The sequence below is a fragment of the Aulonocara stuartgranti genome, assembly GCF_965226115.1.
Source record: "Aulonocara stuartgranti genome assembly, chromosome: 8".
Lineage (NCBI taxonomy): Eukaryota > Metazoa > Chordata > Actinopteri > Cichliformes > Cichlidae > Aulonocara > Aulonocara stuartgranti.
The window spans coordinates 29,239,971-29,258,022 of record NC_138959.1 but is presented as its reverse complement, the minus strand read 5'-3'; the positions used below and the strand labels follow the sequence as shown (position 1 = coordinate 29,258,022).

Sequence of the window (18,052 nt, the reverse complement as noted above, 5' to 3'; positions counted from 1 at the left end):
TCCTGAACCTGCGTCTGCAAATCGGGGCGTTGCAAAGTCACTTTCATTTACGCAGGACTGTAAGCTGTCGTCTGTGAGGCGTGAGCTGTGTTTGTTTGTAACATAGTTCATGGTGGAGAATAGCTGCTCACATACGTGTGTGGATTTGAAGATCGACAGGACTCCAAATGCATATTTCTTCATGTTTATGTGTCGGGGATGGCATTCCATATTTCCAACACGAGTTTGTCCAGTCTTGGAAGGTTCTCCGTATCACTCCATTTGTGATTCTGAACAAGAGTGGCCTATTGCCAGTCTTGGCAGCCTCCCCGGGAAAGTCTATGCCAGGGTGCTGGAGAGGAGGGTTCGTCTGCTAGTCGAACCTCGGATACAGGAGGAACAATGCGGTTTTCGTCCTGGTCGCGGAACACTGGACCAGCTCTTTGTCCTCTCGAGGATACTTGAGGGTGCATGGGAGTTTGCCCAACCAGTCTACATGTGTTTTGTGGACCTGGAGAAGGCATTCGACCGTGTCCCTCGGGGCGTCCTGTGGGAGGTGTTGCGCGAGTATGGGGTGTCTGGCCCATTGCTACGGGCCATTCAATCCCTATACAACCGTTGCAAGAGCTTGGTTCGCATTGCCGGCAATAAGTCGGACTCGTTCCCGGTGGGTGATGGGCTCCGCCAGGGCTGCCCTTTGTCTCCGGTTCTGTTCATAATTTTTATGGACAGGATTTCTAGGCGCAGCCAAGTGGCGGAGGGCTTTCGCTTTGGTGGCCTCAGAATCTCATCTCTGATTTTTGCGGATGATGTGGTTCTGTTGGCTTCATCGGGTGAGGGCCTCCAGCTCGCACTGGAGCGGTTCGCAGCCGAGTGTAACGCAGTGGGAATGAGGATCAGCACCTCCAAATCTGAGGCCATGGTTCTCAGCCGGAAAAGGGTGGAGTGCCCACTCCGGGTCGGTGATGAGTTCCTGCCCCAAGTGGAGGAGTTCAAGTATCTCGGGGTCTTGTTCGCGAGTGATGGGAGAAGGGAGCTGGAGATCGACAGACGGATTGGGGCTGCGGCTGCAGTAATGCGGACACTGCACCGGTCAGTCGTGGTGAAGAGGGAGCTGAGTGTAAAAGCGAAGCTCTCAATTTACCGGTCGATCTACGTCCCTACCCTCACCTATGGCCACGAGCTGTGGGTAGTGACCGAAAGAACGAGATCGCGGATACAAGCGGCGGAAATGAGCTTCCTCCGAAGGGTGGCTGGCCTCTCCCTTAGAGATAGGGTGAGAAGTTCGGCCATCCGGGAGGGGCTTAGAGTAGAGCAGCTGCTGCTCCACATCGAAAGGAGCCAGCTGAGGTGGTTCGGGCATCTGGCAAGGATGCCCCCTGGGCGCCTCCTGGGCGAGGTGTTCCAGGCATGTCCCACCGGGAGGAGGCCCCGGGGCAGACCCAGGACACGCTGGAGAGATTATATCTCTCGGCTGGCCTGGGAACGCCTTGGTATTCCCCCGGACAAGCTGGAGGAGGTGGCTGGGGAGAGGGAGGTCTGGACCTCTTTGCTTAGGCTGCTACCCCCGCGACCCGACCTCGGATAAGCGGATGAAGATGGATGGATGGATGGAACAAGAGTGGCCTTCTGATGGGCAACATCTTCAAGATCCTCTGTCAAGCGTTTGAATTCGGACACCCTCATATCTTTATCAGCTATGTCAGCCAGCTCCAGCTCCAGATCAGGTTGACTTACACCTGAAAATCCAGTCACATTTAACAGGGATGGATCGATGTTCAGGGGAGTGACGGGGAAGGATAATGTGGGTTTTTCCTCTCTGAATTCGTGGAATTATTTCCCAAATAATTGTGGTAATTGCAGACTGCAAATGCTCTGAATTGATTACCTTGTAAGCTTGTTTGAACTCCCTTAAAGAGGGGAAGTGAAACAGTGTGCCTCTCTGTGAATCTCTGGTTAAAACTGTCAGTTTGCACTCAAACGCTAACACCTCCTCCAGCATGTGTAACACTGTGCCTCCTCTCCCCTGAAGAGTTGTATTCAGCTTCTTCAGGTTCGCTGTAATGTCCACAAAGTGCAGCTCTTTCGCCACTCTGGCTGTTCCAGCTCAGAAAAGTCGAGCCACAAAGCCCCTGTGCCCTCCAGTCATACTAGGTGCCCCATCAGTAGCCACTGACACTAGGTGGCTTGTTTTTATTTCTTTGACTCTTAAACAATCATCACAGTCTCACAGATGTCCTCCCCCCGTGTCTGGCATTTTAGTGCTATCAGCGAAGAGATGTTCTGAAATCTTAATAAATGATTTCTTCATATATTCTCTGTCCGTGAACGACTTCCCACGCCTGACTATTTCCTGAGCGGCCACAAAACTTGCAGCTTCCAGTTTGGATTCAGGAGACAGACACTATCTCTACTTTTAAGATTAGGCTTCAAACTTTGCTTTTTGCTAAAGCATATAGTTAGGCCTGGACCAGGTGACCCTGAATCCTCCCTTAGTTATGCTGCAATAGACGTAGGCTGCCGGGGGATTCCCATGATGCGTTGAGTTTTTCCTTTCTCACTCACTATGTGTTAACAGACCTCTCTGCATTGAATCATATCTGTTATTAACCTCTGTCTCTCTTCCACAGCATGTCTTTATCCTGTCTTCCTTCTCTCACCCCAACCGGTCGCAGCAGATGGCCCCGCCCCTCCCTGAGCCTGGTTCTGCCGGAGGTTTCTTCCTGTTAAAAGGGAGTTTTTCCTTCCCACTGTCACCAAAGTGCTTGCTCATAGGGGTCATATGATTGTTGGTTTTTCTCTGTATCTATGAATCGCCTTGAGGCAACTTTTGTTGTGATTTGGCGCTATATAAATAAAATTGAATTGAATTGAATTTTGACATTTGACCTTTTATTGTTAGCCAGTCTCTCTCCACAAATTAGGCATACTGGTAGGCCACTCTTGTCAGACGTAAATGCAAATGAATCTGCCCAGGCATCATTAAATGTTCTATTTTCTTCAGATATTTTTCTTTTCTTACATTTCTCCATACTTGGCCTACCCGGGGTTGAAAGTCTTGATAAATGCACGGCGTTTTGGCAGGTACACCGGCTTCCACGTTATGTGACGCATATTTTGATATATAACTTCAATATAACTTTATTTTAATATTTCAAGATCACAATAATCTTCCAGTTTAGAACTACAATTTAAAAAAGTAAAATACACTTCAATTAAATACTTATCATTTATTGTCCCAAGCTACGCGGAGCTGCAGTATAAGGATGAAAGAGCCACATGCGACCACTGGTCTATACAGACAATAATCCCCTCACATAAGTGATGAGTACTGCAAAGGCGAATGCAGTAGGTCACCGCTGGGTAGGTGAGCTGGCAGATTTCAGGTTTGATGTCAAATGTCATGCTGGGGAAGGTGAACCGAGACTCATTCTCTCGGTTTCCACTTGACATTGACACCTACTTCACAAAGTGTACTGAAGAGCTGACGAGAGAGGCCATTCAGGCTACATGGGAGGGTTGTGAGTCTGCAAAGAGACAAGATGCTGCATATGTCGCTGCCTTGTGAACATGTCACCATTGCAGCCTGTCACAGTGACCTGGTAAAATCCCAAAGGAAGGATCCCTCTATCAGTACTTATCAAACTGAAAGAAACAAAATCAGTAATAACGAATGATGGCAGAAGGAGAGCCAGTGGCCCTGTGAGAAAGCTTATGCACGAGTGGGGAAAGCTTCATATGGAAAATCCGCTGCAACATCGTACAGCGGCTCAGCGAAGGCAGCTTGTGCTGCCAGCACAATATCGTTTCCTAGTGCTTAAGGAGAAGCCACTCTTAAGAGCATCTGCAGGCAAAGAGCAGCTGGAAAGAGCATCTGCCTCAGATAGTACATGCATACAACTGCACCAGGCATGAGGCAACAGGCTTTTCATCCCACTACCTCATGTTTGGTCGACACCCCCATCTCCTAGTAGACTTAATTTTTGGCCTGTTAGCCAGAGATGGGACTGAAACACCTCAGAGCTATGCAAAAGAGTGGGCTTTGTGGATGGAAGAGGCTTATCGTACTGCAGCTGAGAACAGCCAGCACTCTAGTGCAAGGGGTAAGAAGAACTATGATCATCACACACAGAACACAGTCACTCTCCAACCTGGTGAGACAGTGTCCTAGTCTGTAACATGAGTGAGAGGGGAGGACCTGGAAAATTGAGACCTTACTGGGAGCAAACTGTGTATGTCGTCAAACAACAAGTGAGTGACAGTCCCATTTACAAAATGTGTTCAGAGACGTAATGTGTTTACTTCATAGAAATCTCCTACACCTCGTGCAAGACCTACCTGTTGACCACTGGGGGACCACTTCCACGTAGAGGGAACCAAAAGAAAAGAAGTCATCGTGTTGGGAGACGTGACTGGATGGAGACGCCTGAAAGCAGTGACTGTGAAAACTCTGAAACAGCCAGAGTACAGTACTGTCTTAGAGTATCACCACAAGCTCAGCATCAAACAGTGAATCTGAGAGCAACATATCAGCCGCAGAGGAATCCAGAGAGAGCCCAGAAAACAAATACACATATTATATGTCAGAGCAACCCAGAGTCACCTCACCTGTAAGGGAAACTGAACAAGAACAGATTTCCTCTGTTCATTATGTCTCCTGTTTTACAGGATTGTAATCTGTGGTCACGCCCACTACAGCAAGGCCTGTAACATGAACAAATAAATACCACCAACAAGTGTCCCTAGAGGACTGGCGAGACTTTTAAGGCAAGTGATTACTTGCCAGGTTACCACATAGAATACCTAAGCTATTAACTAGCATCAATAAGTTAGTCACTAATATTCCTTGGCAGTTGATTAGCATCCCCTGGGCTAGTTACTGTCTAGTAACTAGTAACTATTTAACACCAATTCATATTATTTGTTAGATTCACTTTTCTTCTTACTTTAGTCAAAAGTCTTTTGACCTAAATATGTTCAAAGTTGCATCATCTTGACATTTACACCAGTGTTGTACAACTCTGAGTGCATTCTGCAACTGATGGGAGGGAAAGGACTCCTTAGCACAACCATTAGAAAAGCCCACACAGCGCACAAGTAGTTTGGTGTTTAAGTGGCTCAGAGGATCAAGGACAGGAGCAGTGACAAAAGTTATCCTCTCATCGCGGTGAATGTTGTGCGCCTTATACAACAGGACAGCGTGAGAGAGCTGGACCATTTTTTGTGCCTAGGTATTTTGTGCAGGTGAAGCAATGAAAAACTCACATTTCTTAGTATGACAGGACAGGATGATCCCACTGAGGCACCTAAGAGAAGAAATCCAGACCCTTTAACGTTCAAGGAAATTGTGACGCATTAGTACAAACAAATGATCATTAATAAATCAATATCAATGACATAAACACACAGGAGATGCAGGATGAGTTATCCAGATTCATTTAATAATTAACCAACAAATTTAGATTGTCCAATTAATGTTGCTACTAATTCCCTGATTGATAAATTTCTTTACATTTGCCCATGTTTTGTTAAGTTGATTCAGAAATAATTAATTGATCAAATTAAACTCCAATTCCTGCGAGCTTTGGCAAAGCTGAGCATGTTCGGTCTGTTGTGTATACAGTTGTGGCTCTAAATACAGGCTGAAGTGGCAAAGTGCGCAAACGCAAACTTTGTACCACTGACAAAGCATTAGACCACAACTGTATTCATAACTCAGGTTGATAGTAGCAACAGTTTTTAACGCAGCACAAGCTCTCTAAGAAGACGAACTCCTCAAAAACTTGAGAAGAAACCTCGGGAAAGGCAATTCAGAGAGAGATCCCCTTTCCACGGATTGCTGGGGGTGGGTGGGGTATTTTCCATGTTGGAAAATACAATGGGAGCAAGACTAAAGACTGAATGGAAGTTCCACTGTGATCTCATGGCCCACTTGCTCTTGTGCTTCCAGAGGGGCGGGCCTTGTAAAAAAGATAGAAATGAAGAACATGGACAGCAATGTGCCATAGCTTTTGAATGTGACCAAATACTTCTCTGTTAGAGCTTCTGCTCTGTAAACCTGTTTTGCTTGGCATCAATAAGTCATTTGAGCCAGGGATGATTCTGAACTTCCTCTAGGGTGAGGCGGTCTTCATGGTTCTGACAGTAACAACCCAACAGGAAACACTTGCAATCTGTTCAGAGATACAAAAGAGCGGTTCGAGTTTATCACGTTGGTGTTTATATAAGTCTGCGTGTGCATTAGCGATACAGATAAAGACAGATAACACAGAAAACAGAATTTTCAAGCCTTGTAATGCAACAGGTTAAAGAATAAACATTCAGCTTACTCTCTGAAATGTCAGTGTGCATCTCAGATGTGTTGTTGTCGTGAGGGATGAAGTGACGTAACATCCTATCCATCACCGCACCCAGCTGCAAAACTGTGATGCAATCTGCTGTGGTGGCATTAAAGTCCTGCCAGTTTACAGCGGCTGATTTGGTCCCTAACATCCAGAGAGTAATTGTTCATGGTTGTCTATAGCCCTGTTCTTTAAGTTATCTAAAATGAAAGAACAGGGCTATAGAGTCGGCCTTAAAATGGAAACATTACATATATAAATACTAACTTACACCATGGAGCCCTGCTCTCAGAATCGGTCCTAGATTTAACACTGTCTGTGAAACTGGATTTAATAAAAAATTGTTTAAATTGAAAGGTTTTAGAACATGTTTAGCACCATCCTGTGCCTGTTCAGAGCAGGATGTCATTAGGTTGGATGCACTTACATTAGTTTATGCTAATTTCCTAGTTTATAACTAGTGACAGAACAGTTAATTTGCTGGAAAACAAGGTGACTAAAACTAAAAGTCAGTTTGAGGGGGTCCTGTTTGTATGGGCCCTTCAGTTTGATGAGCCAGAATATAAAGAAACTCAGAAAGAGATGAGAAACAAAGTAACTGACCTCTATCAGTCTGTCTGTCATCTAGTATCATCTGTCAATCTGTCGTCTATCATAGAAGGTTACAAAGCCATGTCTAAGGCTTTTAGGATTCCACTGAATGATGGGTGAGAGCCATTATTCATAAATGAAAAAACACCTGTGAGGCTTCTCAGGATGACTCAAATACTTTTTTGTACCCAAGCTAATACTGGGATGTCTGGTATGCACTGCTGCAGTTCACTTTCTTGGCTGTGGGAAGTTGCTCCCATCAAGTTTGTCTCACTAAAACTTCATTTTTTGCTGTCTGTAAAGAGCACACACTTCCATTTATGGACAGAGAGCTTTGAGTCAGTAGTTTTAGTCTCGGCAGTGTTACCCTCAGGCAGTAAGAAGATTACTTATTTTGTCCGCTTCTTTTTCAGGCATCTATTACGTTTTTGGGAATAGCAACAGTGCAAGTAATATAAATAATTATATGTTACTAACCTGAGCCTTTACTGTGATTTAAGCTCAATTTAAGACTGTCTTTGGGGGTTACCTTATTTGGCTCCAGGAAGTCTATCCAAAATTGGTGAGCTGGATAAGGGCATTTGGAGTATCAGAATCAGCTGATATACCAGTTTCATGATAGCGGTGCCTACCTACCTTACCTATGCAGCACAAGCTTCCATTGTTTAGCCAGTTTAAAAGAGACAACTTTGTGACATAGTAAAGTCTAACCAAAGATGTGGCCATGAAACAGAAATGGAACAATTATGATGAATTTAAATGTTGGAAGTGTAAGCCATTACCTATACATAAGCACCTGTGTCATTAATGCAGGTCAGTGTGAGTCGGGGTGAAAGATAAGTGTATCGCAAAGCCAAACATTAGACCATCTTGTCAGTGATGAGAGACATGCCAAGTACAAACAGACTCAGCTTAGATGAGAATGTTTTCTGCTGCTAAGCCATCTGAAAGAAATACTATATAAGGGCTCTATGGTATTTTCTGAGGGTAGAAGGAAGCCTTCTGTCACCCGGAAATTTCAGGACACACAAACACACACTAATCCCCTATAGTCAGCCACCCATTGCATTCCATAGAGCTCTTTTGTCTCCTATTAGGGGCTAAGTGTTGCAGCTCGGCCTGTCTGTAGTTCAAGAAGGTGACAGGCGCTTAGTAGGATGGTGAGATGCACTAATGAATGGCACTGCCCTAGCAAGATTGGTCTCCTTCCTTACAATAAGGCTTATAGTAGCAAAAAATGGTCAGATGGTGCGTTCCATGTGAAAGCAGAAGTCGGAATTTCCTGAATTTTTCAGTGTCCCCTCAAGTCAGATTTCCAGCTCTGAACATCGCATCAACCAACAGCCTTAATCAGCCCAACTTAACCATCCAACATGGAACCACTGTATATAAACATTAGTAAAACTGTAAAACCTGTGATCTGTGCTGCTACAGCTGTTTATTTATGACTCGCTACATAAGCCATATGCACAGCACCGGGCAGGTTCTGTCTGCGAATGTGCTGCGGTGCTTTTAACACAAACATTGCGCTGTGTTGTTACTGATGCATTAATAGCTCTGCCTTGCTAAGATAGAAGAAAACTTTTTTTGTGGTTTCGCATTGTTTTGCAACGCCTTCATGAAGAAATCTGGATGGAAGCATATGCTCTCCTAAAAACTGAACACACCTTTCAGCATTGATTTGGTTTCCTCTGTAGTCTGGAGGATGCATCATCCAAAAAGAATTTAAAATATTTATTTGTCCAACCACAGAACATGCTTTATACTTTCCCTCGGTCCCTGGTTTAATGAGCTTTGGTCCGCAGAAGGTAGACAGCAGCGTTTCTAGATCATATTCACATATGGCTTCTTTGTAACCTGCAGAGTTGAGGGCACTGTGAACTGCATTCACTAACAATGATTTTTCAAAATGTTACTGGACCTCTACAGTGACTAGAATCATGCCTGTTTTACTGCAAAGAGACTTACAGATGTCATGTCTTCTGATGTTTCAGAAACATTAGTGTGTTCAAGCTGTTTGTGACAGTCATGGTTCTGCCCATTAAAAACCCAATGCAAAAGATTTGACCTCTGTTACCCCTGTACCCCCCTTCCTGTGTATCTCTCTCTGTTCCTCAGTGTTACATGTTCCACATGTATGTGGGAGTGCGAGCAGGTGGAGGAATTGGTGACCAGATCGAGGATCCAGCTGGTGATGAGTACGAAATCTACCGGATCATCTTTGACATCACTTTCTTCTTCTTTGTCATTGTAATCCTCCTGGCTATCATCCAGGGTGAGGCATCCTACACATACATGCACACAAACAGTTTAATGGAAACACAAGCAGTTAATTAGGCAACTATTAGCCAAATGAATACATTCTAATATTGTAAAGTAGAGTAAACACCACAGGAAGTGGTGATTCAAATGTATAATTATTTTGAGAGCAATCATTTCTGGTTCTGTTTGGTTTCCAATATTTTGGTTGTTCTGTTTATTTCAAATTGACTAGACTAAATAATCGCGACGTCTCTCCAAAGTGGAGTACACTTGAACACCACCTTAAACAGTTTCCTGCTTGTAAATTCAGATAAAACTGAGCTTATTGTACTTGGCCTTAAAAACTTCAATGAAACATAGTGCCTAACCAGATACGAACTCTGGGGAAAGGATATGTGCATACTAAACAAAATATAGGACTGCTTTCTTTGCACAACATCTCTAAAACTAGAAATATTCTGTCACAGAGTGACGCTGAAAAACTATTTCGTGCATTTATTACTTCTAGGCTGGACTATTCATTATTGTCAGGATGTCCTAAAAACTCACTGAAAAGCCTTCAGCTAATCCACAATGCTGCAGCAAGAGTCCTGACAGGAACTAGATATATTGTATTTCTCCCATACTAACGTCTCTTCATTGGCTCCCTGTTAAGTTCAGAACTGAATTTAAAATCCTCCTCTTCCCATAAAAAAACGTAAATATTACTTATTATTAAACTCTGCCTATCTTCCACAGTGTGCCTTTTATCTACAATAATACAAAAAAACAAGCGCAAACCCCAACAATCATATGACCCTCCTACGAGGAACCACTCTGGGAAGGAAAAACTCCCTTTTAACAGAAGGACACCTCCAGCAGAACCAGGCTCAGGGAGGGCGGCCATCTGCCACGATTGGGCTGGGGGAAGGAAGGCAGGACAAAGACGTGCTTTGAAAGAGAGCCAGAGATTAAAAGTAACTAATAATTAAATGCAGAGCGGTGTACAAACACAAAGTGAGAGAAAAAGGTCACTAAAGAAGAAACAGTGCAACACGGTAACTAAGGGAGGATTCAGGGTCACCTGGTCCAGCACTAACTATATGCTTTATCAAACAGGAAAGTTTGAAGCCTAATCTTAAAAGTAGAGATAGTGTCTGTCTCCTGAATCCAAACTGGAAGCTGGTTCCACAGAAGAGGGTGTACTGTACTGTAAACTCTCAATCAGAACACCTAAGATGGGTTTAGATGGGTCTTCTTGCATGAAAGTGAACTAAAATATACCACCAAGGCAACGGACCAGTGGCGGAAGAAGAAGCAGCACATTAGTTGTGCTGCCTTCCATGGAGTGGCCGAGCCAGTCTGCAGAGCTCAGTCCAATAGAAAATTGATTGATTGATTGAATCTTTATTTTGAACATGTTGAAAAAGTACAACAAAATAGAATTAAAAGAGACAAATGAACAAAGCAAAACAAAAGGAAAACGAGCAACCACAACTCCAAATAACGTTCATGTTCAAAAAGGAGCAGGAAGAAGCATATGCTTATTTAATCCCACCCCTTTTCCACTATCTAGTATCAATAGACTACAGAAATCTGTGGAGGCTTTGAATTCCCAAGAAGGAGCCAAGTAATCTGAAGAATTTCTGTAAAGAGGGATGGGCCAAAATCACTCGTAAGATGTGCAAACCTGGTGATCACCTAAAAGAAATGCCTTAACACTGTGTGTGCCAACAAGGGTTTCTTCACCAAGTGCAAAGTCATATTTTGGTTGGGGATTAAACATCTGTTTCACTCAGTGATATGCAAACCAATCCATAACTTCAATGAAATTTTAGATTTTAGGTTGATATTCTTTCTCTCTCCATTAAAATGTAACTACCATAAAAATTAGAGACTGTTCATTTCTTTTCCAGTGAGAAACGTTAGTGGTAGTAGAAACTGAGTAGGGACCAAATAATTATTTCCCTCTGCCACACATATTGACAATGATGATAACTAAGCTTGTCAAAAACAAAAGTTTGGGGCCTAATCGTAAAAGTAGGGTGTCTGTCTCAGGAACCCAGACTGGAAGCTGGTTTCATTGGAGAAGAGTTGGTTAGAGCTGAGGGCTCTACCTCCCATTCTACTTTTGGAAACAAACCAAGTGTTGGCTTACATTCTGACACTACAGTGCTCAGTTGGATTAATATGATATTATGAGGCTTTTAAAATATGATGGGTCCTGGAACATTCAGGATTTTGCATCTGTGTAGGCTTTGTCTTTAGTGTTTATATCCTTCCCTATAGGGACATACACACTTTGGACGTAATATAGAGAATGTAACTGAATAGCAAAAAAGACTCCTTTAGAAGTATTATAGTAGATATAGTAGATAGCCTGTGGTTTTCATATCTATTGTTGTATTCAGTGTAATAATGTGGACCAGCATGTTTAAGCTCCACCTTCTCTGAAATCCTAGGGTTAATCATTGATGCTTTTGGAGAGCTGAGGGATCAGCAGGAACAAGTGAAAGAAGACATGGAGGTGAAAACACACACAACAGTTCAATGCAGTTTTTTTTAAATTCAGGCATATGAACATGTAAAAATATAGATTTTGTGGTTCTTTTGTTTTGTATAGCTGTACCTCCAACAGAGGCATAGATGAAGATTGCCAATAGGTTACAATAAATGACAACCACCTAACTATCACGTGTTTCTCTTGCAGACCAAATGTTTTATCTGTGGAATAGGTAATGACTACTTTGACACCGTGCCACACGGCTTTGAAACGCACACTCTACAGGAGCACAACTTAGCCAACTACCTGTAAGTACGTCTGGAGAGTGTCTGTATTTCTGTGTGTGTTATTGTACCTTTTACCACCTACATCATCATAGATCATCACACCTACATAGTACACAGTCTTTCAGGTCAGTTAATGAAAGATAGGTACCCAATCTTGGTGTACTTGGGGCTTGGTCCCCAATCTCAGGTGGGCGATGATATCTATGATATTTGTCCTGGCTTGTTTTGTACCACAGCATTTGTGTTACACTGAGGTGTGTTTCCACATTATTATCCCCAGTGTTTGGACACTTATTATCCAGTTACATACATTTCAGTGTGGTATTACTCAACTGTAACCACAGTTGCTACCATGATACTACTTGGATATTAAGTGCTTGTTACTTTGGTAATTGAGTCCTAATGACTTAGGACTCAAGAACCACGTTACGTTCTTGTCTTTGCCTTGTTACCCTTCCCACTTTATTACTGAGCTGTAATAGAAAATACAACCAAAATTTCAAATGTCTGTTGACTTTAACCCTAAATACAGTACTGTGTCTTGAGCCAGCCCTCATTTCTTGGTATATTGGTTTATGTACAAGTTTCTTAAAATTGTTGTAAAGTCCAAGCTGTCATTAGGAGAGATGTGGGGCAAACCCTGGACAGGTTGTTAGTCTCTCAGAAGACAACAATTCACATGCACATTCACAGCTATGGCCAGAATCACCAATTAAGCTAACAAACATGTCCTTTGAATGTGGCAGGAAGCCTGAGAGAACCCACACAGGCAAGTTAAGAATACACAACTGCCTCCAACCAGCAAGTGCCACTGTAACCTCTGGCACTGATGCTGTGTGACTGATATATGCAATGATAATACTGTTTGTGTTTTCTAACAACTGTGTCTGTGTGTGTGTGTGCTTCAGATTCTTTCTGATGTATCTCATCAACAAAGACGAAACAGAGCACACAGGCCAGGTAAGCACCTTTCCAATCTCTCTGCCAGTAAATATACAAGACTGTCATCCTGTTACGTGGTCAGTACAGTTTAGCTTCAAACTCTCTCTAAGTGTTTCTAACAGTTTTTTAATGGCTGCTAACATTGTTAAAGCCTCAGTATGGAACATGGAAAATCACACTGTTTTTGAGCTAATCTTAATAGTTTCTTTCTTTATGTCCATAAGCAAGTGCTTAACAAATTTAGGTGCCCTAAATTAAGAGCATTTGTAATTACCAAAGTTATTTCTTATGTATCTGTAACAGCTTATTCACCAGTATGCTCGTGGTCTTTAATCCAAATGTTTTTGATTTGGTAAATTATAATTATTGCTGTTTTCTATAAATTTAAAGTAAAGGCATTATTATTTTTTATTAAGATGCCAAATGGGTTATTTATTTGCATTTCAGAACTAAAAAGTCCTTTTAGTAAACGCTATACTTGATTAATTTCTGACTTCTCAGAGAGATCCAGTACGCTGTTCAAATGTTTGTTTTTATGACATTTGGGCTCATCAATGCCACCACTAAAGGCATTGGATTAGGTTTGTTGTTTCAGATTTCATTCTGTTGTTCCCCCTGCACCTTACTTTGACTAACTTTGCATCTTTACTCACAATGAGGCGCTTTCACACTATTGACATGTTAGTTTATGCCTCTCAGTCTGATTTACCTATAACGCCCGTTGTGAATGCATAAAATGCAGGGCTTTATGCAGGGGATGCTGATTGGCTGGTCACCGATTGGGGTGGAGAACATTGGAAATCAACCAGTTCCAGTCCATGGCTGGTCAGTGGGTGCATCTGTAGTGATCGTCTACTCTCCCTTTTGCTGGATTCCTTCTTTTGGTCACTCTGGTTTTCTTTTCAATTGTTTTAAGTTTTCCCGCTACTTCAAGTGCAGTTTTTAAAGTATAAGTGGAAGCTAAAAACTATTCTTAGTTAACTTCTAGCATTCACTTCTGTGGTATGAGCTATGGGTCCACTCAGGGGCTTTTAAACCCCAGTATATCAAATGAACAAATAACGTGTGATTCAGACAAATACGGCTTGTAGTAAGGGATGAGAATTTATACAAATTTAGCAAATTCAATACCACTATTGATGTCACTTATCAATTCTCTTATTGATTCTCATTGGGTTCTGATTGGCTCTGCTTGGAGCGTCTAAGCAGCATATCAAAGACATTACATCGGTGCATATTAATTGCATGTTTTGTGGTCAAATGTTTGTGCATGTTTAAAGCATTTCCCTGTTTTGTTGTGATCATATCTGGGGTCATTATTCGAAATAAGTAACATATTACAAATATTACCCAGAGCACTTTTCTTAAAAGTAATATAGTATGTTATTTAATTACTCACCATAGGAATTCTTTTGTTTTACACCACTTGTTACATTACTTTTCTGTTTCTCCGTGACCTGAAACACATTGTCTTATAATTACCATTTAACAATATAAAACTGAGGATACAGTCCCACGCACCAACACAAATCCATATCCCAATGAGCACACATATGAGCTTTCTTGTAGTATTTAGGCATGAGCACAAAGCCGACAGCACAATGCAAAGATGAAAACCAGCACAAAGATACTTTAAAGTGATCACCACAGGGATTCTGCTTTAGAAACATGAACACATAGAAACAGACGCTGCATCCTGACTGCACATCACTGCCTTTGTTACCTGTTGAAGATCAGGTCTGACTGCTGGGCTGGGGTCAGCTTTAATGTCACTCTGGGTTCTAGGCTAGCTTTGTTCATTTCAGTAGGTACCTAGAGGTTACAATGCTAGTACTAATTTCCATGATGAACAAAGCTGTTGTGATAATTACACTTTAAATGTAACACACATGAAGCAAACCCTCCTTTCCTCTTCCTCTCTGTCTTTAAGGAGTCTTACGTATGGAAAATGTACCAGGAACGTTGTTGGGAGTTTTTCCCCGCTGGTGACTGTTTCCGGAAACAGTATGAGGATCAGCTCAACTGAGTCGACCTTGGAGTGACAGACTCTTAACTCTGAAAGGCCCACTGCAGCCATCTGGCCTCTGCTTGTCCCTCAAACATTTATTACTTTTCTGAGGAGGCTGTATTCTACCAAATGATGGGTTCCTCTCTATGCGTCATCTCTCCTCAAGTGGCCACGCTCTTCAACGGGACACACCCTGCCATTGTAGTCCAGACAGCCAGCTCCACCCCCCGGCCTTCAGCACACTCTGTTCGGAATGCTTTTGAAACCTTGTACATAGAAAACTTCAGAAAATATGATGTACAATACATGACAGGTGGCAGGTCTAGACTTTTTTCACTCTGATGACTTCTGTGCTTCATCTTATTCTATATTCAAAGTAACTTGCAAAAAATACAAAGGCTTAATGGACTGACGGTAAAACAAGAAACCTAAAGAATGTTTTACTTTTAATATGACCATGTCTACGGCCTTTCATGTTTATAATGCACGATTCATAAAGGTACAGGTGGTGGATACAATAATCAAACAAGTTGACGACTTATTCTGGCAAGAAGAACTCTGCAGCAAATCTACACTTCAATAAGCTTAAAGACGTGCTGACCTGAATACGATGGACAATGAAAATCGAACACAGCACCAAAGTGGAGACTTCAGAACAATCACAAAGCTGAATGAAGCCCCTGTGCAATGAGGAACATTTTCACAAACAGAGCTGCTGTGTTGAGTTGGATTACAGTTTGGTCCAAAGTGTTTGAACAATGACACATGTTCTTCTCACGTTACTTACTTATACCACCATCACAGTGGATCTCAAGTCAAACAATCTAGATCACTAAATACTTGATTTGCCTTCAGCTACTGCTTGTTTGTGTTCTTCTGCCTTCACTTTTTTGTTCGGTAAATGAAAAGCATGCTCTTTTGGGTTGAGATCAAGTGAGAGACTTGGCCATTGAGGAATATCACATTTCTTTGGCTTAAGAAAACCTTGAGGATAAACATATTTTCAAAAGCTAGCCACGTAGTAAACACCCTTTATCACTGTCAATTTATCATTGTCAATAAAATCAAATAAAGTACACACCACTGGTTACACTCAAGAAGAGGAAGGCAAGAATACACTTTGACAGAAAACATTGAAAAGAGTCGACCCGGTCCTGTATTAAGTTCTTTAAACAGATGAAACCTAGGCTGACATGAACCAGAATGATGGGAAGAGAAAAGTATGGAGAACAAAAGGAACGGCTCATGATCCAAAACACACCATCCATCAGATGTGATACAGTGCACTGGCATGTGGGGCTGCCAGTGGAACTGGGTAGAAACAGCAGAATTAATTGTGAAATGTTCAGGGCTGTACTCTGCTCAAATTCAGCCAAACTGGTTGGAAAGCATTTGTCAGAGCAAACTGATAATGACCTCACCACAAAAGAAACCCAAGAATCTCTCAGTATTCAAGAGATATTCTTCAACAGCCAAGTCAGTCCCCTGATCTTAACCCAGTAGTTTTATTTATATGCATTTTATTTATTAAATTAAAAACATAATGGTGAAAAACTCACAAACGTGCAGTAACTGAAGTCAGTGGAAGTAAAGGCCTATGGTGGACAGTGTTGGTCAAGTTACCTGAAAAAAGTAATCAGTAACTAATTACCGATTTTGCAATAGTAATCCCTTACTTTACTCGTTACCTGAAAAAAGTAATCAGATTACCATCTCTGATGGTGGATCTCAAGGGAAGAAACATTTGGCGATGTCTGTTGGGTTCTAGACTTCAGGCAGTTACTGACCGAAATTACTGATGGATTTATGGACCTAAGTATAAAAATTGTTGTAATATCTAAATAAATAAAGCAGTATTTTGTTAAACTCCTGGAATTAAAGGTAAACGACAGTTTGGTCATGTGATTAAAAATCCACTGTGGGGTTGTAAGAGGCAAAATTGAAAAAACAAAAACATTCTGTCATTGGGCACTGGACCGGACTGTAAGTTCACTGTTGATCATGCTGTGTCCACACACTGTACCATGCCAGCACTGTGTGTGAAGGGACCCTTAATTATATGCTCATGGCTTACCACATGTTCATCAAGTTCATTTTGCTCCACTTAAAAAAGTCAAAGCATGGACAATTCATAATCCTCAACCAGCTTTCTGATATACCTAAATAAATACATAGCTTATAAAATGATTGAATCCATTACTGTCTTTGATAATTGATTTAATGCATTTTTTGTTTGTTTTGTTAATGTTTGTCGCCGGTAGTAACAGGACATCAGAGATGTATATTTTTCAACACTCATGTTCACGGTGATAAATGCGAACAACTGCTGGTCAGTCAATGTCAAACCCCAGTACTGGGCAGGATTAGAAGAGCTTAACAAATGTGTATTGTGTCCAAATCTTCAATATTTTGTTGTTGTGTAAGGAATACGACAGGCTCGAGGCGCCACTAGCAGGGCTTTGTTTTTTTGTTTTGTTTTGTAAAGCTTAGTAACATTTGTTAATGAAAGCTTGTGATTTTCTGAAAAAGCAATATCAAAACAATCCAAAAAAGAAAAACAAATAGAAAATATAATAAACAAACTATAGAGATTTATTTGTTTTAGAAGTTTATGGCTGCAGATATAGCTGCATGCTTGTTAGCTAAGAGGAATAATCAGCCAGAATGGAGCAATCAGATGGGTTTCCTGCAGTACTAGAATAGCACAACAAAGCATGAGGAGACAGAAAGGGGGGACGGGAGGTTGCAGTGCCTTATCTAGCTGGGGAGGATCTATGAAAGCTAGACAAGAAGAGTAGCTTCATAATAATACCATATACAAACTGAGGAGAACATATGAAGCTAAGAGTACCACAGAATAATATTCTATAGAAGTAGAAGAAGAGAAGGACTGAAGGTTGACCAGAGCAGAAATGCACACATTTCAGTTGTGCAAAATGGGGTGTTACAATTCCAAAAGGTATCATAGTTGACTGTAACTAGCCTCAAACCAGGGTACAGTAGATAAACTTAGGGCTAGGTTACATTTTAACCACATTTCGTTTTGTACAACATTCCTTCAGTAAATCCTTTTTTTCTGTTTTACAGAACTTCTAATTCCATTAGTTACCATCATCTTGAAGGGTTCAGTTGAAACGCTAAACAACCATCACAGCCTATT

General features: G+C 41.7%; 1 protein-coding gene and 1 long non-coding RNA gene across 2 annotated transcripts; one reads left to right on the top strand and one right to left on the bottom strand.

Moving 5' to 3' along the window:
* Nucleotides 1–4,360: 4,360 nt before the first annotated feature.
* LOC309713626 lies at nt 4,361–9,152 on the bottom strand. Its single transcript, XR_014278625.1, has 3 exons — nt 9,123–9,152; nt 5,245–6,152; nt 4,361–4,429 (listed from the first exon to the last, which is right to left on the bottom strand). It is a non-coding gene; the product is annotated as an uncharacterized lncRNA (long non-coding RNA).
* LOC309713618 (ryanodine receptor 2-like) lies at nt 8,801–17,079 on the top strand. The gene is made up of 5 exons (XM_082545408.1): nt 8,801–9,186; nt 11,615–11,679; nt 11,863–11,963; nt 12,851–12,902; nt 14,815–17,079. Exons 1-5 carry the CDS (start codon nt 9,036–9,038, stop codon nt 14,908–14,910), a joined length of 465 nt encoding a protein of 154 aa, XP_082401534.1. The 5' UTR covers nt 8,801–9,035; the 3' UTR covers nt 14,911–17,079.
* Nucleotides 17,080–18,052: the final 973 nt, after the last annotated feature.